The sequence below is a fragment of the Trachurus japonicus genome, chromosome 16 (assembly GCF_045865225.1).
Source record: "Trachurus japonicus isolate A0001 chromosome 16, Traja_1.0".
Classification (NCBI taxonomy): domain Eukaryota; kingdom Metazoa; phylum Chordata; class Actinopteri; order Carangiformes; family Carangidae; genus Trachurus; species Trachurus japonicus.
In genome coordinates, this window is record NC_140922.1 from 29,455,404 (window position 1) to 29,479,692 (window position 24,289).

The 24,289-nt window shown below is 40.7% G+C and overlaps 1 protein-coding gene across 2 annotated transcripts in view; it reads right to left on the reverse strand.

Moving 5' to 3' along the window:
- Positions 1–16,982: 16,982 nt before the first annotated feature.
- Positions 16,983–24,289, reverse strand: part of grik2 (glutamate receptor, ionotropic, kainate 2) — a 322,650-nt gene continuing 315,343 nt past the window's right edge. For both annotated transcript variants that reach the window (XM_085803022.1, XM_085803021.1), the window contains one exon: positions 16,983–17,244. In XM_085803022.1, coding sequence (XP_085659148.1) covers positions 17,080–17,244 — 165 coding nt within the window. In that variant the 3' untranslated portion in view covers positions 16,983–17,079. The remainder of the gene's footprint in view (positions 17,245–24,289) is intronic.

Genomic DNA, 24,289 nt, shown 5'->3' on the forward strand with positions numbered 1-24,289 from the left:
TCTTAGTGCTGTCAGGCTGCCCACAGTGGCTCTTTTTATAGTTTTTTCTCCACATCTGTTATGTATTACTGTCACAGGTATTTGGTGCTGCTCGGCTCAGTTTGTTTAGGTTTAGATGAATGATGAAACTGATTGTAAATTGGTGGTCAAAAATCGATCAATGTCGTTGGATAACAGCATGATATTTTATTCCGTTGCTATGCTGATGACACTAAACTTTATTTAGTTATCTTCCCATGATCACAGTGTTTCAGTTAACAGTGGTGTGGATATGTGAACTCAACAGAAACACAGTTGCATCCCCTTCCTTCCGTGGCCATTCAATTTCTTGGACATCATCCACATCATCAGCAAAGAGGTGGAACTCAAAATGTCTTATATAGTAGAGAAGTGACTCTTTTTTATATATAGGCAAGGGGGAGTTTCTGTTTTTTTACAGTCTGGACCTTATTTCTAGCATAAAATACGATCATTTAGTCACCCAGATAACTTAGATGTCATTACGAGTCCTTCCAATGACCTTCCAATGCAGCTCTCGACTGGATCTAATTTCGTCGGAAGGACTCATAATGACACCAAAGTTATCAGGGTGAGTAAATGATCGTATTTTATGCTAGAAATAAGGTCCAGATGGTGAAAAATGGAAATTCCCTTTTAAATGGTGTAATTAATGTTGTTTTAACAAATGACATGCACACAAAATTGTTTTGTTTATTACATTTTTATTACTGCTGGGCTGTACGTTCGCATCTAAGCTAACAGGAATCTGAGTCTGAATCTAACCGGATAAATCCATCGATCTGTGATAGATAATCAGATTTCTTGTCTTAAACTTGGCAAACCAGAAAGTAGGGAGTTAACACACAAATTAATGAAATAAGGCACCTGTCTGCAGAAACACGTAGTAACCTCTGAGATGTTTGTGGTGAGGCAACAAACGCTGAAATTACTGCAAGTCTCAGTCTAATAATGATAATCCCTGGACATCATATGATGCCATCTCACATCATCATAAGATTTCATCCTGGTGATAAGGTAAAAAAAAGTAACAAACCTTAGTTTCTTGAATTTGAACCTTTTCATCTGCTAATTTACAGAGCACACGCACCTTGTGATCAAAGAGGTTCATCACACCCACAGCCACACTCTCCCTCTAATTAGTTCAGTTTTATTTGTGAAAACATAAAACAATCCATCGTGTTTTTAATCGGATCACAGAGAAGTGCCAGCACAGTGTCCAGAACATTAGTCCAAACAAGTGTTGTTTTAAATTATGTATTGAATTACCGCATCAGTTACTGTATCTGACAAAATATGGGAGTGGACCTACTGATCTTATGTAATCTTAAATATTGTGTAGAATGGACTTATATTAGAGAGTTGATATCTCTTCAGTTTATTTTGTGCTTAACATTCAGGTGTGTGTAAGCAAACACTCTCAGGTTCTCCACTGACCTAAATCTGCTAAATCGACTCTAGAGAGAGACGAACTGCAGATTTCAAGCTTCCTAATTTTGGATGTCTTCTGCATTTACCATTTCTAAACATACAGGCTGATTAAAGATTTAAATTTATTTCTGCAGCCTGAGCTTTTCACAAATTAATAACCATACAAGCCTTTTCTTCCCTCGCTCCTGATCACCTAAATCCAGAGCCAATTTCCTCGGCTTTCGCATCATAGCAGAACAAATGATGCGTTGTGACGGTTCTGCTGTCAAACCTTAGAGTTGCTGCTCTGCCCTGACTCTGTGATTTAGCTCATGCAGAGCTCTGGATGGTCAATAGGGCGGAGAGTGTGAGGCCTCAGAGGGACGAGGTGGGTGGGTGGGGGGGGGATTTTCTGATTTGCAGGTGGAGACGAGGCAGCGGAGAGAAAACAAGGCGAGATTACTTCATGTATCAGTGAGCACCAGGGAGAGGGGAAAAAGGCATCCTCCAGCTATGCTTCTCCTCTCGTATGAATAATACATCCAGAATTCATAATGCATGATCAGAGTTATGAGAGTTATCCTGCCTGTCGCTCCTTACTTTTATTTATCTGGTTGGGTGAAGATGCATTGAGCCTTTGCTCTTTTGTTGTACGCTTCAGTGGCTCAGGGAGACACGTGGGACCCCCAAGGTCACAGATGTCGACATTTTATCTTCATTGACGAGACTGCGCTTTAATAATGTCCTCAGATTAAGTAGCAGTTGTATTGCTAATTATTGCATCATGTATATCATCACTTGACTACGATGTGTATGTTTAAGGCTGGTAGAGACTGATCCAACAGCTGAACACGCTCTACGTTTACTCCAATTTTTCCCCATCCCAAACCAGGTTATTGTGAATCCTCAGCTTGGTTCTTGTGGCTCATGTGGCTTTCTTGATGTAGGATGTACCACTCTGGCAACAATATGTTATGTAATATATAGTACTGTATTCTGTAGTACAGTGTACGGTAATGAAAAAGTATCAGAGGGTGAATAAACACAGCCTGGGTGAACACAGACGGCTTCATTTGTCTTTGCAGATCAATCTGTGGCCGACTTTCAATTCCCTGAAAACTGGGGAACCAATCACAACCAGGTTTTTGACATCGGTGGGCTTAACACAATGACGACAGCTTTTGTTTACATGCAACAAGGCCACCACCAAAGAGCAGCTATTGTTTGATTTGGCTGTCAATTTGATTTTGGGAGACTGTTATGTTGCTTTTTCATTTAAAGGGACAACGAATTTCTCCGTCGGCAGAACGAAAAATTCCGCGACAACAAAAAAGTCTCATATTAATGTGGATGAATCTACGTTACCCACACTTGTTAATGGGCCCATTTTCGATAAATAGATCGTTTTGTCTCTATCGTTATTTTGTTATTATTAGTGGTGGCGGAAATGCTGGTCGAGCCGACCAGCGTTTCTTTACTTTCGGTTTCGTGGTGAGTCATGAGAATAACGCCGCAGAATCGCTGTTTATGGTCAGAACTACGACGTTATGTGATCGTCTTTGAACCTCTGACTTTAATTCTTGATGAATGAAAACATGAGTCTGTCTTCAAAGAATTTCACGGTGCGCGCGGAGGCTCATAAATGTAGTGTGAAAACACTTCGCTTTTCCAAAACTCCTCGTTGTCCCTTTACGTAAAAGTGGACACAAAATAGCATTAGCATCACGTTTCCAGTAGTTCTGCATACGTCAGCTGGATCGTTCCTCTGATTGGTCTGAGGTCTCGTCTGTCCAAGTATGGCTACAGCTCCATTTTGATCTACGCCCATTTGACGCATACTCAATCTTAAATGTGATATCTATCTGGTCTGGTGTTACAGTAGCTAAAGTATCTGAACGTAGATTATACAGACAGAGGTTTTGGGAGTCATCATCTTGTAGGAATTGTTTGCGATTACTTGCTGCTGCAGGAACTTTGTAAATTATCCATTTTTTTCATTACTGAAAAGTGTGTTTTTCTATCTTTTTCAGGTTTTGATGTTTTGTTTTGTTTTTTTTCCTTGGGCAATTTAATTCTCCCTTTGTACTATTAAATGTTTTTCACTGGAGTCACTGTTGAAATTTCAAAGAAAACTGGAAAAAACAGTGTACGGTCTATAAGTCTATAAGGAGGGGTGCTAAGGAACCAGTTTCATGAGATTAGGTGGAACTTTCTATTTTATTTTACCCAGCAGGCAAGATATAGGCAAGATATTCAAGATATTCTTCTTGTGTTAAGAAATATCAAAGAGTAAAACTGAATATTGATCAGTATTGACAGTGCATAGCTCAGCGCAGGCTTGTGCAGCTTTTCCACTCTCTACATGTTACTTCAGCTCTTTCTACAGATGATTTGGATGTTTCTTTTTTCTCGTGTTTCCACCTGTGAATAAAGCTCCACATAAAAAACCACATGACTTCTCTTCATTTTGACCTGAACAACCACACAGCTCGAGCCATAGGAGAGACTCCTGAAATAGTGCCCATACAGCAGCACTTTGGTTGCCATAGTTGCAATAATAAACATGCCGACTGAAAAAAGGAACATGGTTTTATATAGATCTCAGCTTGCTTCACAGAAAATACTACTATTATCACATTGTTATGGAAAAGTGGACGAGACAGTTCTCATGACCTCCCATTAGAAAAGAACATTTAAATATCAAAGGATAAACAACATGTTCCTGAGAGTATGTGTAGGTCCGTCATTGATTATGTGAAAGATTTTGATTTATTGGTGGACTAGGAGACCGAATAACTTCAGGGATTAATGCAGTAACTCAGTAAGGAAACATTTATTTGACTTTAATGGTTGTACTTTATGTATAAAGGAATGTTTTGTCAAAATTGGAGGAGCAATTTTGTTCAAAGATTCTTCTGTAGCATATGCATATGTTTATTTTTTTCCCCCTTTGTACACAGGTAAACTACAGTGGGTAGACAAAAAATGTGTATACATATATGTGATTATAGAGGTATTATGTATACCTAGGTTGTTTTCATCATTGTTATTATGTTTTTTTAATTGTACTAATTCATCTTTTTATCTCTATATATGTATATTTCGACACGTCTAAAAAGCTGTACTTCGGTACCGTTCTGTAAGAGCAATGTATCTACATGTGTTACCATGGTTTACTACGTATAGAAATAATAATGGTTAAAGGAATAGTTTACCAAAAAATGAAAATCAGTCCTGTATTGAATTTACCTGGGGCGCACTCTCGTGTTCACATTCAGAGCGCAATACAGGACTGTTTAGGCTGTAAAAATGTCCTAAATGACGTTGTTTTGAGTAAACCCTGGACTTTATCCCTTCAGGACACTTGGATTGAAGTGGACGAGGAGTAAGGAGGAAGATTAAATGGGTTTTTGTGTAGTTTTATGGACGTTTTGTGTCGGGCGCTATTGACTTTCATATAAGGATTTCGTTGGACTACGAATCGCCCCCTAAGATGCACTTTGAGGAATGAAAAACTACTCTGGAGTATTCACCATTTTTTGGTGAACTATTCCTTTGATGGCTTGGTTAGGTTTAGGAACAGATTGTTTGATTGATTGGGTTAAAACATGACCTTCCTCAACATGAAACAATCTTTGTTGTCATGGTTATAATACTGTACCAACAACATGAAAGGGGATAGATACAAACTGCTGCTTTCACACGGGAATCAAACACAGGTGTCTGTCTCTTTACTAGATCACTGTTGCTCCTGTCATGATTACTATGATGACTAAATGTCTCCTAGCAACAAAATGTAACTGGGTCACAGTAATCTGCTCCACAGCTCCACCTGTGGGATGTTTTTTTTTTTTTTTTTTTTTTTAACAAAGCTTTAATCGATTGTAGTAGTGGCTTGAGACAAACTTTGTTTCACTTTCGGTTAAGTTTGTATTTCTCCTAATGCTGCACGACGCACTGTTACATACTAGTTAGCGGCTTTATTGATTACAGTGGAACAAAACCTCAGTATGGAGGGATTACAGATGAGGTGCCTTGATGGTTTTGGCTTCTTTTCATTCAGCCCGCAGCTGGCGGCAGACTGAGCTTGTTGCTGGAGTAACAGATTATGAAGAAGTGATTTACACATGGATTTCCCATTTTTAGCAGCTTTGCTTGTAATGCTGCTGTCGGCGAGAACAAACAATGTGAGGCGGCTGCTGTTTGTCGTCCCTGTAGCGCACATAGCTACTCCGCCACCCACTGGGACATACAGCAGCACAGCAGGCACAGGTACTGTACATCAGAGCTGCTGCGTGACATCTGGATGTGTGTGTGTGACACATATTTTAAGCCTGAGATGGTTTTATAATAACTCTGATGTTTTCCCCTATGAAGCTATAATGTGGTGTGTTAGCCTAGCTTAGCATAAAACTGCTCTGTGAGGTTAAATGCTGTAAATGTAACGGTCACAAATGAGGCTCATGGGAACGGCATTAGCACATATGGATGTTTGGAGGTGGTGGTGGTACTAGAGGAAAGGTCACAGGGTCAACAGAGTCATAAACATCTGTCCTCTTGGGATCAAAAAACGTATATCTGGATCATTGTCAGTCTATCCAGTAAGCGCTGGGAAATTTATGCCTGGAAGACCGGAAAACCTTGGACTGATGTAGGCTGCTAATGTACATCATATAAAATCAGTCTCCTTTTACAGAGTAAGACTAATGATTAACCATTACTTTAAAAGAAAATTACAATAATTTTGACTGATTAAAATACACAGAACATTTAGTAAAATTACTGTTGCAACTATGCAATTATATCATTGATGTTATTTATTCATACAACAGTATAATGAAACTAATTCAGCTTCAAGTTTCCAACTTGGTCTCTAAAAAGAAGATAGAAAGCAGGTACTGTATGTAAATTCCATCTAATCTGAATATTATGAGTAAATCCACCAGTGGAAAAACACAATATAAAATCACAATAAAAATCCTATTGTCTTCATAATCATTTAGTATCTATAACCGCACAATACCATTAATTAACTAATTTAATTCAAATGACGTTACATAACGTTACATTATGTTACGCTACATTATGTCATGTTACATTACGTTACATGACGTTATGTTACGCCGCGTTATATTGCGTAACGTTATGTTACATTATGTTATGTTTCGTTACGGTACTTTACATTACGTTACGTTACGTTATGTTATGTTACGTTATTTTACGTCATGTTACTGTACCTTATGTTATGCTTTCTCACGATGTTACAGTACGTTACGTTACATAATGCTACATTATGTCATGTTATATTATGTTATGTTTCATTAGATTATGTTATATTTACTTACGTTATGTTATGTTTCGTTATGTTACATTACGTTATGTTATGTTATGCTGCGTTACGTAATGCTATGGTACATTACGTTATGCCATGCTGTGGTATGCTATGCTATGTTACCTTGTGCTCTACATTCTGTTACATAATATCATGTTATGCTATGTTACCTTGTGCTCTACATTCTGTTACATTATATTGAAACATGATTTTTGAGGTTGTTTCTTCCACAGTAAAGTTCCCAGGACACTCACAGGGTCCCTGGGGTTCTCCCTCCTTGAGGTTCTGCCACCACAGGTGGATCTTGGCTGTAATCTGGTCACGCTCCATTAGTCCACCATTAGTCTCACTCTGTGTAATCTGGTCATGGCTTGTAAGGTTCGGGTGTTTCTCCCTCAGTGTAATTTTGGATTATGTCTGTAAATCTCCTGTGGTGGGGATCAGTGGCGGATAAAACGCCTGTGACTTTCCCTTTTCACTGCTCTCGTCCAATCCTTTCAGCCTCACATTTACTGGGCCAATAATCACCAGTAGCACACAGACAGAGGAACACAACATCCCTAACCCCCCCCCCCCCCCCCCGCCCCCCCCATTTTTTTTTTTTCATTACTAGATTTCCACCTAAATAGCCCGTGGAGGAAATGTGCTGTCACCTGATTCAGAATTATACTCCACATGGTGTGATTTTTCATTTCTTTCTGATCCTATCAGTCCCTCACAGCTGTGTGTGTTTTTCATCTCCTCTTCCTGACACAGTTGAAAGTGCTGCCATTGTTTTTGTTGCACGATAGGCTTGACTACCTTGTGAATTTTTTTTTTTACCAGTGATTTAACGCGGTATCACGGATTCTCAGGGTGTGTTTCTGTTCCAGCGTTGCACATGAGTCTGCCCAAAATCCGTCCAAGTTGCACAAAACAGCAGCTCCGTGCTCTCCTGTCCTCCACGTTTCACAAGAAGCAATTAGCAGTGTTTGTGTTTGAAGCTCATGAAAAATTCACCTTATTTTGAAAGTTCAGCTGTCAGAGATGGATCAGCTCTAATGTGATTGGCTTCATCTGGCAGACGACTGATTAGCACTGACTGTGAACTCAGCTCTGCCCCGTCCTAAAACTAACCCAGGGTAAATTTGCAATTTCTAACATTAAACCAAATCTGACTGTCACATCATTGCTGTGTCACAAAGTACATTTTCCTTTTTCATTCTCATTTCCACATCTGTCTTTGTATTACACACATAACTAATTGCAACAATAATTGGTGGACTTTTCATATAAACTACATTGCTGAACCCTAATCAGTAACCCTAACTGTAATCTACCATTTTCTATCCCAGTATTCAAGCCTTATGGTGCATTCAAGATCTACTCAGAAGTTGGAATTTCCAAGCCCTGTAATTTAATCTCCGTCAAATCCCACAAGCCCCAGTAAGGATTCAAGATGGCCGCTACTTGTGCCAACAGTACACAATTTGACTGTTAATTTTATTTCTCTCATAATTGTTTCACAGTAAAATCAGTTCAATTCTTATCCCTGGACATTTTCCTACTCTGTATGTTTCAAAAACTGCGGCTAATGGCCTGTTTGTTTTGGTGCATGTCACATGTTTGTATGGCTTGTTGTAAACTATTTGCATTGAAATCTAACATTTACAAGTATGCAATTGTTACATTTTTTGTTATGTTGTATTAATTGTCCATTTTTCCAACTTCCTTGTTTGTTTTTCAACTGGAAAGCGCTCAACCTAGGAGGTCATGTTATTCAGAGCTCTGACTTGCAACCATATCTATCTACAAAGACAAAATGTATGAAAAGAACCACTGCTTTAGATTACAGGCCCACACAACACAGGTTTCTTTCTGTCCACCAAACAAATCAGATTGTAAGGCCTTTGTGAACTGACTGATGAGATAAAGAAAAGGTGAGAAATGTATTTCTACCTTAACCAGGTGCAATACTGTACGTGCCTTAACCCTAACCATAACCATGCCTTTAACACGGGAGCGTATGAAGGTCTACACATTTATCTCTGTTTGTCCAAGCCATCACATACACTTTTTACTATGAGCTATACAAAGGCAAAAGCTTGTGCAGCAGTTGTTCAGTTCCCCCGACGCCCAGGTCTGTGAGTTCCTCACTACACTGAACCGTGCTCTCCACAGAGGTCTGCTCATGCCTGGGCGTTTTGTCCTATAGCGGTCAACAAGCGGTGTTTGGTTGTGGTAACCCACAGCTTGTACTCCAGTGGGTGTGAGAATCAAAGAGCAAATATTGATCTGTCAGTGTGTGTGGGCTTTATACATTAATACTGAAGCTTCTGTCATGTATACGATTTGTAATGCACAGACTGTTTCCAGTCAGGTCCTGAATGAAGTTGCTGTTGCTGTTTTTCTGTGAAGGTTTCTTTCATACGGTGCATTCAGACCTTTAAAATAATCTCATATTTTATCATCTTCTGCCTCGGGCTTAGGATGAAATCATTTCAATTCATTTTTACTCATCAATCACATTCAGTTACAAGTGAAAACATATTTTTTCCATTTTTGAACATGTAAAAAAAATTGAATTATCACTGAGACAAGTATTTTAACACTTGACTGTAACTCAGGTTCTTCCAGTTCTTTGTCCACTGGTAGTCAACTCTGATTTGACACACACCTGTCTCAATGAGGAGCACAGAGCTGCTGCAGAGAAACATTTCTGCCACGTTGAAGGTTCCCAATAAAAAAGAAAAACAGTGGCCTCCATCATCGGAACAACCTCTTCCTGAGCTCCAGAGATCCACTGTGGGTGTGGACGATGGAGAAACTCCCACTGCAGCTCGGCACTTGTTCTCAGCTTCCTGGCCGAGAGTCCAGATGAATCCTCCTCTCCTCTGTGAAACACACATTCAAGCTGTTCTGGAGCTTGTAAAAACAGAAACTAACAGAGAAACAAGATGAAATCAGGACAGGAGAGACTGTCATGGGGGGAAACATCATCACCTGCCTGAAGCCATCGCTGTACTGACGCTGGTGGAGGACCGGAGGTAGCATCAGGATGTGAGGCTGCTGAGGGCAAAGTGCACAAATCCTTATTGAAAACCTGCAGAGCTCAGGATCTTATATATACACAGTATGAACGTGTAAATGTATACGGTAATATCACAGACAAGTCTTTCCTGAACTGACCTGGCCGGCTGTACTGATTACATCATGAGCATTCATCAGTGATGGTATAATTTGTTGCAGCATCAATGTCATGAGCTGTAATTGACTTGTTATTTAAAACAAACATTTCTTATCACTGATTGAAGTGGTGCCGTGTATGTGAACGTTAAAGAGATAGTTCAACATTTTGGCAATTTTGCCCATTGCCATAATCCCTATAGTCTTAGCAGTAGGTTTGTTACCTTCAATTGTCGGTGCAAGCTATTTTTAGAACGGCGGAGCAGAGCCGCAAGCTGCTCAGAGCTACGCTACAGAGGCTAATGGGATTTCTTGGTTTCTCTCATCAAACTCATCAAATACACAATCCAACAACTCCACAACGCTCTGGTGGACAAGTTGTGACCTGCACATTCACCACGCTATGAGATAATAACAGAACGTTATGAGACGGAGTCGTTTTAGAGGCAAATGCAGAGACTGCTTGCCGAAAAACTGCCCCCGACGGGAACGCGCATCAGCTGTTTTTCATGAATTTACCTCTAAAACAACTCTGTCTGGTAACGTTGTGTTATTATCTCATAGCGTGGTGAATGTGCAGGTCACAACTTGTCCACCAGAGCGTTGTGGAGTTGTTGGATTGTGTATTTGATGAGTTTGATGAGGGAAACCAAGAAATCCCATTAGCCTCCGTAGCGTAGCTCTGAGCAGCTCGCGGCTCTGCTCCGCCGTTCTAAAAATAGCTTGCACCGACAATTAAAGGTAACAAACCTACTGCTATGACTATAGGGATTATTGCAATGGGCCAATCTGCCAAAATGTTGAACTATCCCTTTATTTCGCCTCATGCAGCTGATGTAACTAACATTATTTCAGGGCTTGGAGCTACGACTATGTGTCCATGTTCAGGGATCCAAGCCGGTGCGTTCAGGCACCACTGGATGGAGCAGTGTTGCTCTCTCAGCAACGACAGCCTTTACTTTACCTTAGAGGTCAATGAGCACAAATATGCACTGATGGAGCTCGGACGCGAGGGTCAGCATGTGACCAGACTCTCAGGTGGAGCAGATAAGGGCACGGGAGCAGCAGCAGCAGCAGAGCAGGGCGGGCAACTTGGTACAAATGTGTTTAATGTAATCTTTGGCTGCATCTCTCACAGCTTCCTCCTCTCAGATCTGTGCCGCCTCAGGGTTCAGGGGGGGGAAAGGAGGAGGATGGGCACTTTAATCTGATTGGCTGCCATTCTGCTGAGTCACTGTGGCAAGTGTCGACCAGAGTCCCCGACAAAAGGTCAGGGATTTGTTACACGGTGACCTTGTAAAGTGATTCAGTTTGTGCTGACTGCAGATTTCCCAACGATGCAACTATACCTCCACCTCCACCTCGCAGCGCCGCCGAGAAGATGCTGCAACAGTATTAAATGACAGCGAAATATATTCAGGTGTTTGCAAGTGCAGCAGTTTTTCCAGGGAAAATGATTGTGTCGTCACATTATCTGTGTCTGCCCAGGTGAGGAGGAAGAAAATAGGACCGACGTGATCTCTTATTTTGTTTAAAAAGACAATTTCAGCTCTTGTTTAGTTTTTTTTCCGCTATAATTTTTGCAAATTTAATAGATGAACCAAGTCTATAGCATATTGTCCTGAAACACACACAAAGAAACAACACAACAGAGAATATGTCAATTTAACAGCCCGTGTGCTGCAGATACATACAGTAGACAGTCAAATACAGCTCAGATTATGACACACACAGTCGCTCTTGTTATTAATGATTTTGAAATAACCTCCTCCACCTGTGCTACTTGCTATGCTCTCCGTGTCCGTGCATGTGTCATTAGCAACACAAACAGATGAAGATGACGGTGCACCGAGCCAACGAGCACATGGTGTCCATTCATTTGTGTGTTAACGACTCGGACTTACAAGCGTCTTAGTTAAATTTGTAAATCACTACCAGATCTCCCACCTGGGACGCATTTGTTGACCTGATAATTATCCCACAGACGGGCTAATGGCTCCCGAGCAGACAGCGCTCATGTACAGACCCCAGGTGAGTTGTTAAAGTGCTACAACAGGAACGATCTACACTCAGACCTCAGACCAACATGGACTCATTTATCTTATATTAATTATTTGGACTGCTTGGTTATGTTTGGGGCCTTTTGTTGCACAGAAAGCTGCACATTGTCGGTGAAATGTTAAAGATACAGAGCCCTCCCATGTTTACATATAGGCCTACCTGAGTATTTTTCTGTTTATGCATGTGAGCATCATATCCCGATTCCAGAAACTAGGATATGCCTGTATTTATCCCGGTTTTACTACCTGGAGAACTGGATGCTGTGGCATGGATGCGCTGTATTTGTGGTGGCCGGATTGATCTAAAATATTGATAGTATCTATTCCAACGTTGGTATTGGTATTGATCAATACTTGCGTGATGAGATCGATACTTAAGTTTCATTTTCTCTTCTCTGTGGCTGTGCAACACCGCTCCTCTCTCACTACACTCATGCTAATGGCAGAGTGCTTTATTATGATCATTATTAATTAAAGGAAAAATTACAAAATAATTCAATAATCATGAAAATTCAAGTTTTCATTCAAATTCGCATATTGATGATGCATTTGCTTCATAAATTAAGAAGCATTGCTCTCCCCTACACAAAAGTAGATAAACTGCTAGTAAGTAAAATTGTATTGCAGGGTAAGTAAAAATGATCGGTATTGGTATCTGTATCACCAATACTGGCCCTGTATTTACTTGGTATTGGATCGATACCAGATTTTACAGTATCGCTAGTATTATAGTACTACGTTTACTGTACATGCACACAGAGAAACCTGGTTGTTCATATCCCTGTTTACATGATGAATACCTCTATCCTGGTTTCTGATCGCTGTGTCTTACTGCGCAGACGCCCGTGATGTTTAGTTTTTACAACAGAAACCGCAGCAATTTTGAAATTTGTTAAAATGAGAGACCACAAACTGTGGCTTCTTGCGGGTTTTGCACTGTTAAACGCTAAGATCGCGCCGCAAGTATGACTCATTCATCCTTTATTTAGCGACGGTAGAAGAGAGCAACAACAAATATAAATGTCCTCTTCATCTCTGACCGCTTTGGGGATAGATACGAGTGTATCCTGCTGTTTGAAATCAGGATATGATGTTCACATGCACAAATGCAAAATCGGGATACTCGAGTCCATGTAAACTCACTCGATTGGACACTGGAGGCCAAATACTTCCGACCCTGGTTGTCAAGGTCGTGCATGGATTCGTTCCTAATGTCAGAGGCGTTAATGTAAATGTAGATTCTAGTGGTTGATGCTTCTGCAGATCTGTCAAAGGGTTCCCAATGTCCAAATGTTCTGGCTCACGGCCAAAGTAATTAAATTTACCTCTGTCATTTTAACCGTCGGTGGTGCACGCGATAGAACAAATGCCCTTGTCAAATTGGACATGCTGCGATCTAAATGGGGCCCCATTACTAAATTGTGAGGGACCCACATGACCTCAGGGGATGTGTTGCCCATCTTGGTCCAATCAATAAGACATGTACTGTCAGCTAAAATAAAAATAAAAGAATAAAAAAAACCTCGGAACGATTTTGTTCATATTGGCCTTGTTTTTAGCGCTTTGTGGAGCTGGAGGGGAAATGTTTTTAAACCTTATTGTCACAGGTCTGGAGGAAGGGGGTTGAATGGAGGGTTTATCTAAACATCCAGTTTCCATCTCCATGAGGGCGGTGAGTTTTTTTTTCTCTATCCACTGCAAACCAGTTACGGCTGCTGGTCTTTCTGAGAGGGGAAGCTCATATTCGGCCTACATCATAAAATTTGTCAATTTATTTATCCGCACCCCGACACTAATGACACTTTTTTATTTTTTTTCTCAAACAAGGAAATGTGAGAATTATGTTAAAGGGATAGTTCAACATTTTGGCAAACTGGCCCATTGCCATAATCCCTATAGTCTTAGAAGTAGGTTTGTTACCTTTAATTGTCAGTGCAGGATATTTTTTAGAACGGCAGAGCAGAGCCGTGAGCTGCTCAGAGCTACGCTACGGAGGCTAATGGGATTTCTTGGTTTCCCTCATCAAACTCATCAAATGCACAATAAAACAACTCCACAATGCTCTGGTGGACAAGTTGTGACCTGCACATTCACCACGCGATGAGATAATAACACAACGTTACCAGACAGAGTTGTTTTAGAGGGAAATACAGAGACTGCTTACCGAAAATCTGCCCCCAACGGGAACGCGCATCAGCGGTTTTGCATGAATTTACCTCTAAAACAACTCTGTCTCGTAACATTCTGTTATTATCTCATAGCGTGGTGAATGTGCAGGTCACAACTTATCGTTTTGGAGTTGTTGGATTGTGTATTTGATGAGTTTGATGAGGAAAACCAAGAAATCCCATGAGCCTCCGTAGCGTAGCTCTGAGCAGCTCACGGCTCTGCTCCGCCGTTCTAAAAATAGCTTGCACTGACAATTAAAGGTAACAAACCTACTGCTATGACTATAGGGATTATCGCAATGGGTCAATTTGCTATCCCTTAAAACTAAAACAAGGAAATGCTACAATTGTGTATTAATTACAGTGTACATTATGTACACTGTAAATGAGTTGCAGTTTTTTTCATGACTTCACTTTGCAAAATCCACAATGGGACTGAACTCAACAATCCTCCGGTAGGTGTATGTTTGTTCGCTGTCAATCAAAAAGGGATTCAGCCTTTAGACAGATCCTCCAATCATCATGCAGGCCCCGCCCACTGCCAACATCACAGCATTTATCTAATGACTGTCTAGTTTCTGTGCCGCCCCACTGAAGTCCATGCAGTCTCAGCCTCAACATGGTTTAATGAACTGAGATGTAGGAGAAGAAAATGTTGTCAGTCGACCTGGAGATAAGAAGCTCATTCTGAACGAACTCGAGTTCTAATGCATTTTTAGTCAATGAGATATAAACACAACAGCTCATATCTGTTACCGTCGTGTTCCTCCCGTTCAATAAAGACGCAGATGAGCTGAAAGTTGTGAATACGTTTTTTTTTATTTTCTTTAAACTTGTGCATCAACTTCAAAGGGTAAACTGTGTGCACTCTATTTAGTTTTCAAGTTCAAAATTAGTTAAGTGTTGTTCTTATTTTTTTTTTTTTTTTAAATACATCTTTTTCATTTTAAAACCATTTACACACAATTTGCTCAGCACTGGATTCTAGCAGTCTATCGGTAATCAGGGGTGTAAGAATGATAAGCATCGTCATCATCATCATCATCATCATCATCAACAGCAGTCTCCCAACCTTCCTGTATATGTGTGTGTATATGTATATATGTGTGTGTTTGTGTGTGTATGTGAACACTATATAGTTGCTCTAACCAGTATTAACGTTTCTTTCATGTGAAGTAAAAATATCTTTCTTTAAATATGATTCTTTTACATGATAAAAATAGTTTATTCTTCTTTTTCTTCTTCAACATCATGTCACTGAGGCTCTTCTGCCTCTCTCTTTATCTCTATCTCTTTCTATCTCTATCTCTCTATCTCCCTCTCTTGGAGACCAGAGTGCTAATTGGTGTGAATCTGCTCCATGGAGAACGAGTGTGTGTGTTTGTGTGTGTATGTATATGTGTGTGTCAGCGTTTTGTCTATTGTCTATATAGGAAAGCCTCCTGACCTGGTGTGTGAGTCCCACCTCTGCCATGGATGACACTCCTCGTGGTGCATTTTGTGTTGATAAAAATCATCATTACAAAATTTTTGATTCTCTTCGTACAAAAACACTTTTTCATAGAAATTGCATTTGCACAAGTAAATAAATGTGGGGCTTTGCTGCCAAAACAAAAAAAGAAACAAAAAAAACAAAAAAATAAAAGGAAATAAAGCCACAGGAGTACAAAATGAAAACTGGAGATACTTTGATACTGAGCAAAAATGGAAACAAAATGGGTTTCTACCCATCACAGAGTCGAGGTGTGTTTACTGCAGTCTAGTGAAAAGTCAGTCCGTCGAGATATAAATAAGGAGATTTCATAAATAAAAACAATTTAATAAATATTTAGAATAAATAGAGTTTGTGTGTTTGTGTGATTGCTGTGAATTTAGACTCGGTGAACTGTTCCCACACACACAAGTTAACAACAGGTGTGTGTTTTTTTAAACCTCCACACACACACACACTCCTCTTGTTTTAAAGTGAATACTGGCGGCTAATACATCGGACATTAACAGCTCACTACGTCACCCTCCCTCCCCCCTCCCCTCCCTCCCATTCCCCCATTCCCCTTTTCTCCTGCAATCTCTGCTTTTATTTTACCATATAATCTTAAATCTGAAAAGACTGCCCCCCTCCCCTCCCCGCCCCCCCACCCTCCTCACCTGCCCTCACATTAAAGACAAAGTGTTAGTACTCTGAAACACAAATAAATGATGTCACTCGTTCCTCCTCCCCGATGGATGACAGTTTATCCATTTCTGATTCTCGTCGATCAGTATATAATAATAATAATAATATGTGACTAAGCAGACGTCTCTCTGTACATTTTGGGGGCTGCCGTCGTCTTCAGGGCTTGTGGTGGTGGTGGGGGCGGTTTAATTATTGAGTCATTTTGAAAATAAACAGTCCTATACAAACTCCTCTTTTGAACTGACTGAGCAGCAGCTGAAGATGATCGCTCCAATTATTCTTTAATTTTCGCCTTTTTCTTCTTCTTTTTTAAATAATTGACCACTTGTTTCCCAATTTCATTATTATTTTATTTTCTCTAGACTATCTCATGACTCCTGGGTTTTGAAAATCCTGGCACGTGGCGGTTTCTTTTTTTACCGCCCCTTGCCAAGCTGGTTAAGAGTAATGAGGTATAACTCTGAACTTTTACCCAGGTTCACGTTATTTCCACAGGAAATATTGTTGAATCTCTTATCCCTAGCTAATTATAAAGAAAGAAGAATGACATTTCGTCAATATACAACCCAAGCACCTCTTCTCTAAATATCCCACCGGTCCTCAGCCATTTAAAACCCACTGCCTGCCCCCCATTCCCCTCCCATTCCCCCCCCTTTTTTTTTTACCATTTACCCCGACCCTGTTCTTCAGAGTCTCTGCAGAACTCCTCACTGCAGGAGAGAGGGTGAGAGAGTGATTGAGAATCCCATCTTAGGCCATGGTCTCTTTCCCTGGCAGTCTGCGGTCGTTGAAAGTGTGCATGTTGATGACCTCCTCTGTTTTCACCATGACAGTTGGCTGGGGCTTGTGTTTGAGCCGGCGCTGGCACTTGAGGGAAACCCGCAGCTCGTCCACCATGGCACTGCAGAAGGACCGCTGCATAGGGGAAAAAGAAAGAAAAAAAAGGAGAGGAAGAAGAAGAAGAAGAAGACAGGTTTCAGACTGCTGCACCCTTCTCCAAATATGTTATGGGTGACGATAATTTTGTTGCCTCCACCTGGACGCGGCGCTGCCACGGGGGGAAAATAGTGAGATATTCAGTGTAGCAGGCGGGAAATGGAGGAAAAACTCTGGATGGGAGCGGGAGGGAGGTGTAAAAGCATGAGATTACTCATCTTAGTGTCTCAGTACAGAACACAGTGGTGGATTTGTGCTTGTTGCTGCTCATGCAGTGATTTTTATGCATTAAATATGTGATGCACTGCAACATATTCTACATATCCTACATGTATCCTATAAATTATCGATCTATTTTATATTTTCGCAGTAGGTTTAGGTCACATGTTAATGATGTTGGTGTATGAATGCTTTTTCAAACCTCCACATAAGTCAGTAAATGTCATTGTTTCCCATAATGCCTTGCTACAGTCTCACATAAGGCTGTGACCTCTCAATGAAAACATCAATATCGGACAGTTCTGCAAAACACTTGATTGTTGCAAGTGTGAATATTCCAGCTAAACATGCAGAAGTTTAACTTCATGTGATGTGATATTTATTCAACACTTGGAACATAGCAGTGTTATTACACTTTTAGATTAATGTGTTATTACAATCAACCGTCAGGCGACTTAAGGCTTGTTGAGTTTTTAAGAGGTTTGACACTGCTGCATGATGATGATGCTGCTGCTGGAAGAGCAGGTGGGTTTGATTTGTAATGACTGGAGAAATGAGCAGGGAATTCAACTACACAACATACTGAGCATCGTCCTTTCAAGGTTTTATAAGAAAAAAACCTTGAAAAGAGGAAAAAAAAGGTCCATTATTGGAAAACAGCCTTGAAAACAAAGAATCAATTATTTATAGTGAAAGATTTAGAATAATCTAAATATGAATGTGTGTGTTTGCATGAAAATTGCACAGACCTAATTTTCTGCCAAGGCCTCAAAAACTGGTCAATAAACCTTTAGTAATTAGTAGTTAGTGTTTTAATAGGACCAGAAGAAGATATGGTGTTAGTTAATTAGATTAAAAAATGGTCTGAAAGTTGTTGTTTCACTTTTCAATGCTTGACTGAATTGATTGGAAACCATTAGCAACCAAACAACGCAGATTTCTTCACATTGCACATTTGCGTTTTTGATCCAATGCTTTTGTCTCCGTATCTTTTGGTTGAAAGAACTCCAAACACGAGTCAAATCACATCTGGATTAGAAAACAAAAACTACAAATCTAATTTTGTTTCAGGCGGCTTTCTCTGGTCAGTCCCTTTGGATCAAAGAGAAAATACTGTCGGATAAGTTGCATTAAATTCCAGTTATAGAGGAGAAATCCTAAGGTGATGAGAATAAACTAATTCCCCAGTGAGCTGTGTGTGTGTGTGTTTGTTTCAGCTCCACTTTCGTAACTTCAGACAGCTGCATTTCTACAGTGTTTCATTAAAAAAAAAAAAAAAGTCCCCAGTGCAGTTTATCCACAACACACTATGATCATCACTGCAGCTGAACATCTGAACTCGTAGCCAAACAATCCAACTGGATATAAACTACTGTACAGTAATGTGTAATAAAATACAAAGCTTTAGCAAAATCAAATGGATAAATGTTTCCAAATGTTGTGACCAATTATAGAGGGAAACTGATCGTCTGAAAAGCCGTAAAATACAGATTTCAGAGCATAAAACAGAAATAATGAAAATGAGACAGTTTTACTTGTTGGACCTCAGTCTGGTCAAAATGGTGGAGAGAATATGTTCTTAATGAAGGCCATTTTAACTCCTTTATCTTTCACACCAGGGTCCCACAACCAGTCATCACGTGACCCAAGGTAACATCCCTCTCTGTGACTCAATAACTCAGGTTAACGCTGCTGCTACTTGGACCTGGAGTCTATTATATGTGCAGACCTGCTCACAGCAGCAATGTGAGAGCTGCCTGAGATTTACACCGGGGGATGAGGATGTTTAAATCAGAGCCAGAGGCCACCACACAAAACCAGCCAGGTGAATTTCACAAGCACCAGGAGCTACGATACAAAGCAGAGTTAGCATTGAGCAGCTAACTAACTCAGCTAATGGCCGGCCAGCCCAGCGACCTCCTCCGAGACTCAGAGGCCACACAGCCAGACAGACCTTCACCAAACCAGGAAGCTGAACAACCTCACTGCCTTTCACACTGAGTAATAATGACTGGGCAGCAAAACATGACTCAGCACAGGACTGGTAACATGTGTCAGCAAAGTATTGACTTGGTTCATGTATCCACTGAGCTTGTTTTATTGCTTCTGGTTAGCTTTTTCTACTCTTTATCACCTACACACTGTAAAGTATGAAGTGCATTTTCTTTGTTTCTCTATGTTTTCTGTATTCAGTTAGATTGTTATCATTAAAATACAAAGTGCTCTAAGAAGGCTTTATCTGGCTCAGATGTGGTTCACCAACATTTTTGAGATTGTGAGATTTTCAAGTCGGCAAAGACTGGAAATAAATGTCTAAGAGAGAAGGTCAGAAGCAACAGAACATCTGTTTCTAGTCTCAGTACAAACTGTTGCTCTTGTGTGGTGGTTATAAAACCATACCACTGATGCTGTCCAATGGATAGTAGATTTGTAGATTTGTGGGTGCTAGAAACCCCAACATCTGGCCAGTTGAGTAAGTCAGTCGATGACATTCATGGCGTTTGCTAGCTGTTGAAGTCAAACCAAAAACATATCACCTATCTACTATAGGCTATATGGATGTATTTCTTATCTGGGGGGACTGATTGTCTGTTTCACTGGAGGAATGGTACAAAAACAAACACATCAACAACAAGAATGATCTGAAAAGGGGTTGAAGCGTCAGGCTCTTACCTGCTGATGGTCAGAGGAAGTGGTCTGGATCATCAGTGTGTTTGGGTTTAAACAGACAGATGACGACAGAGAAGACTGTGAACTGTGATCGACATACTGTAGACGCCCACTCAACACCACAGGACGTGAGCTTAAAACTCAGTCCTACAAAACACTGTGTAGAACAGGATCACAGACCCAACAGGCAGCTTAATCCCATTGGTCCTGGAGGTTCTTAAAGGGAAAAGTCGCTGTTTCTATGCTCCTGGCTAACATGGGGTTTATTGTGATAAACAAGGTGGTAGTTGTATTTTAAAGCCATCGGTGCAAACCTACACTCATCCTCATTATACTAACAGCACATGCAGCAATGTGACTGGTTGTGAGGTCCAGTGTTTGGTATGAATGCACAAACAGATCAACGCATCTGTTTGCAAAAAAAACAAACCTGAGGGATTCAGTAATGCTCTAAAAAGTTTCTTTCCGACTGCCTGGAGTTTGGCTTTCTCTAAATAGTGTATTTCTGCACATCTTTTTTTTTTTTTTGCCACGGCTGGAATGAATCTTTACGAGCAAATGATCCATTTTACGTTTCTGCATAACTTGGTTCATTCAGTCTATATAAAACTCCCATCGCATCTACAGTATATCAGCATGGTCCTCGTTTTAATTTCTGCATAAAAAATAGATACAAAGAGCTGATCTGTACCTGTAAACTACTGTAAATCTTTTAATAACACAGTGACATGTTGAAACACTAGGATATAATGTGCCTGAAAGTAATTCTGTAGTAAAATACAGTCTTACTGCAATGATTGAGAAAGACGAGTGGTAACTCATCTTTTTTTGTGACTGTGATATATTTAATATATAGTGCTACTATTATGTGTTAGACCTGCTGCAACATGTCACAGTTACATGTGAGTCCAATTTAACCAGCAAAACAACTGGTTTTCTATTAGACTTTTCTAGAATGGCTGTTCCATCCTCGAGGCTTTTATTTTGAAATATTTACCCTTACATACTGCCACCTGGTTCCATTTCTACAAAGAAACATGAACTAAAGGGATTTGTAAACACTAGTTTTTTCATTTATTTTACCAATAATGGAAAATGTAATGGAAAACACCAACAATGGGAATAACGGAAATAAAACAAACAGTTTGAATGCAGATGAATTATTCTTCCTGATTATCTAAGGCGAGCAGCCATAAAGCTCCAGGCTTCGGGGAATACTGAGCACGCTGTGATCGCACACGGGGGACACATCGGCATCATGGCTGCCTGCTGGTGGCACGCTGGATTGATAGCGGTTGCTCGGGGTCGGTGGACAACTGAGTTTTTTACGACACACAACAATTAGCCACAGCTGTATCGCCGCATGTCACAGCGAGATAGGCCGAGCCACTCTGAGGGGAACGGGGAGGTCGTAAATCTGACACCCGAGAGCAGACATCAAATTGAAAAAGCTGCGTTTAGCCCGTGCAATTTTTTATACACAGGCTCGACTGTACAAATGAATAATGGGCAATAAAACTGTATATCATGAAGACAGCTCCCGGGGGAATATTACCGGTTTAATCTTGCTCGATGAGGACGTTATAGGTGCAGTCGTCCAAAAGTAATCAGAAGAAGATGATGTATAGAAGAAGATGTTTAGTAACTGTAATAATCCCGGTTTAAAGGAACATTGTTGGTCTATTGTCCTGTCCCACACCTGTGAGACAGAAGTGATGGGCTCCATTTAGAGAGGTAGGAGGGAGGAGGAACAGATGTGAAGCTGTGATGCAGATGGGAGGAGCACAGCTGAGCTATAATCCTGCCCCAGTCTGCAGGAAATGATCAGATTCTTGGAGGGTTGGTGTAATCTGTGGCCTCCTCGAAACAGCCCTTCACATTTGATACAGGCTGATGATCTTGTCCACAGGTCAGTGTCTGTGCAGCAGGTTATTATGACGCAAAGTTGTTTTGTGCTCAGGCGACATCTAGTGGTCGTAGTAATTGACCTATGGCTAAGCCACGCCCCCAAACGCGATGAGCCAATCACAGTGCGCATAGCTAGCCCATACACTCGGACATTCTCTGCTTCCACGTCCATTGAAATGCATTGCAGTTAGTCAGTTTTCATTCGTTTTTATATGTTTTTTCTTGACATTTTAAGTTTAAAATGGTCAAACGGTGTGCATGGGGTAAATGCAACTCCGACACTAGGTATCCTGAGAGGCCACGGGGGGGATTTTTTTTACCTTTTCCCAAGCCACATCTCAACCGCGAGAAGTGTCTGCTCTGGATAAAGTTATGAGGTAGACCACCACAACACCAACTAAACGTGGATAAAATTAACATGGATGTCTACATCTGTTCTAAGTTAAGTCAACAACGTATTTGAGGCAACATATTGTCAGAGATGTTTAGATGTTAGCCAGCATCACAACTAAGCATAAAGTCCGCTAGCTTAATGCTAACGTATAATGTAAAACTCCATAGACAGGCTAACAGAAATTAGCCCGTCGCTATCGGCGTTTCGCGGCAACCGACAGCCATAGCAGTAAAGTTAAGTGAAGTTTTGGTGACTTCGAGATGATATTTAATCTTTCTGTCTCCAAAAACCATCAACTGCCTCCTGTGAAATGTCTCCTACTGGGACAGCTGCCATAGCAACTGTCACCGAATGTTGACTGTTTGTCCGAGTGAGTGGAGGGGGCGGGGCTTAGCCAGAGGTCAATTGTGACAGAAGCAAAGAAAGAAGAGGACAACAGCAAATGAACCCATCAGTGTGAAGATACGCTATTTCTAAGTAGTCTAATTCTATACCTCTGGAAGGCATGGTCGGGTTGGACCACTGAGAAACGATACGAATAGATACATTAAGCTGCTAAAAAAAAAAAAGAAGAAGCAAGTCCCGTCTTCTTTACAACGTTTCCAAAACAAATCTACACGGACCAGCCAGACAAACGTCTTCATGACAGTGGGAAATGCAGTCTTCATTCCGCTGCTTTCGTCCACAGGGGCCGCCAAAGTCAACACTAAATGAAAAGTCTGTACAGGGGCTTTAAAGGGAAAGTCAACGACAGGAGGAGGAGGGATGAATATGAAAGACCAAGTACTGTCATCATCACAAGTTCCGCATCAAGCTGTTTTAGGAAACACTGTGGAAGACCTCCAACCTCCAACTGTGACCGACATATTGGTACGAAACATCCGTCAGTCCATCAGTCAGAATCCGTCTCGAAGCTGTATCCAGGGGAGTAGCTATGCATCTTATTTCAGATTATTCCTGTGATTCTCCAGCTCCGGTGTCAGTTTGAGACACATCACCACCTGTGCAGCCCATATTGCACTGTTAAGGGTTGCCAGGGTAACTCAGCAAATTGCTGTTGTTCACCAGATTCCTGTCCATCATTATACCTGTTGCCAGACAGTGAAACAGAACTCGAAATCTAAGCAATCTGCTCTGCTCTGTGCTGTGGTTGTTATTCTCAGGGAGCAGATACCTGGTCGGCAGCAGAAAAAAAACCAAAACAAGTGTAGACAACAGCAACGAACGAAGCATCGAAAGAAGAGAGAGCTGGTGAGTTTGTTCAAGTCTGATGGGTGAGGCCAGATGTACACAAAGGGGAGCGAAGAGGAAACAACAAAGCAGCACTAAGGTTGTCCTGAATGTAAAAGAACTAAAGAAAGACAAAATGGCGACTGTAAAAATATCACATCCAGTGGCCGATAGATAGATCAGATGATGTAGATGTCATGTTGTATCAATAGTAAAGGAAAAACCAAAAGACATCAGGTGAGTTCGCGCTCATATTCAATCAAAGATGGGAGATGGATGTTTATAGATTATAGTTTAACATTATGTCACCAAGAAGGAGAGTCGCATGGGTGTCCGTCCTGATCCCAGTCCTGTTGGTTTCTTCCTGAATTTCTCCTCTCTCAGTTAAGAAGTACGGCTATGACTGTTGGGTTTCTTGCTATATTAAAGTATCACACTAATAAAATTGAACAAAAATTAAAGAAGCAATCGTCTGTGCTAAATTAGTATAGCAATGAAGCTTTGGAGTGGTTAAAGATGAAGACAGGGATAAAAGACAGGAGGTCGTCAGAACATCTGCAAACAGACTGAGACAAAACAAACATGAGACAATGTGAGACAATG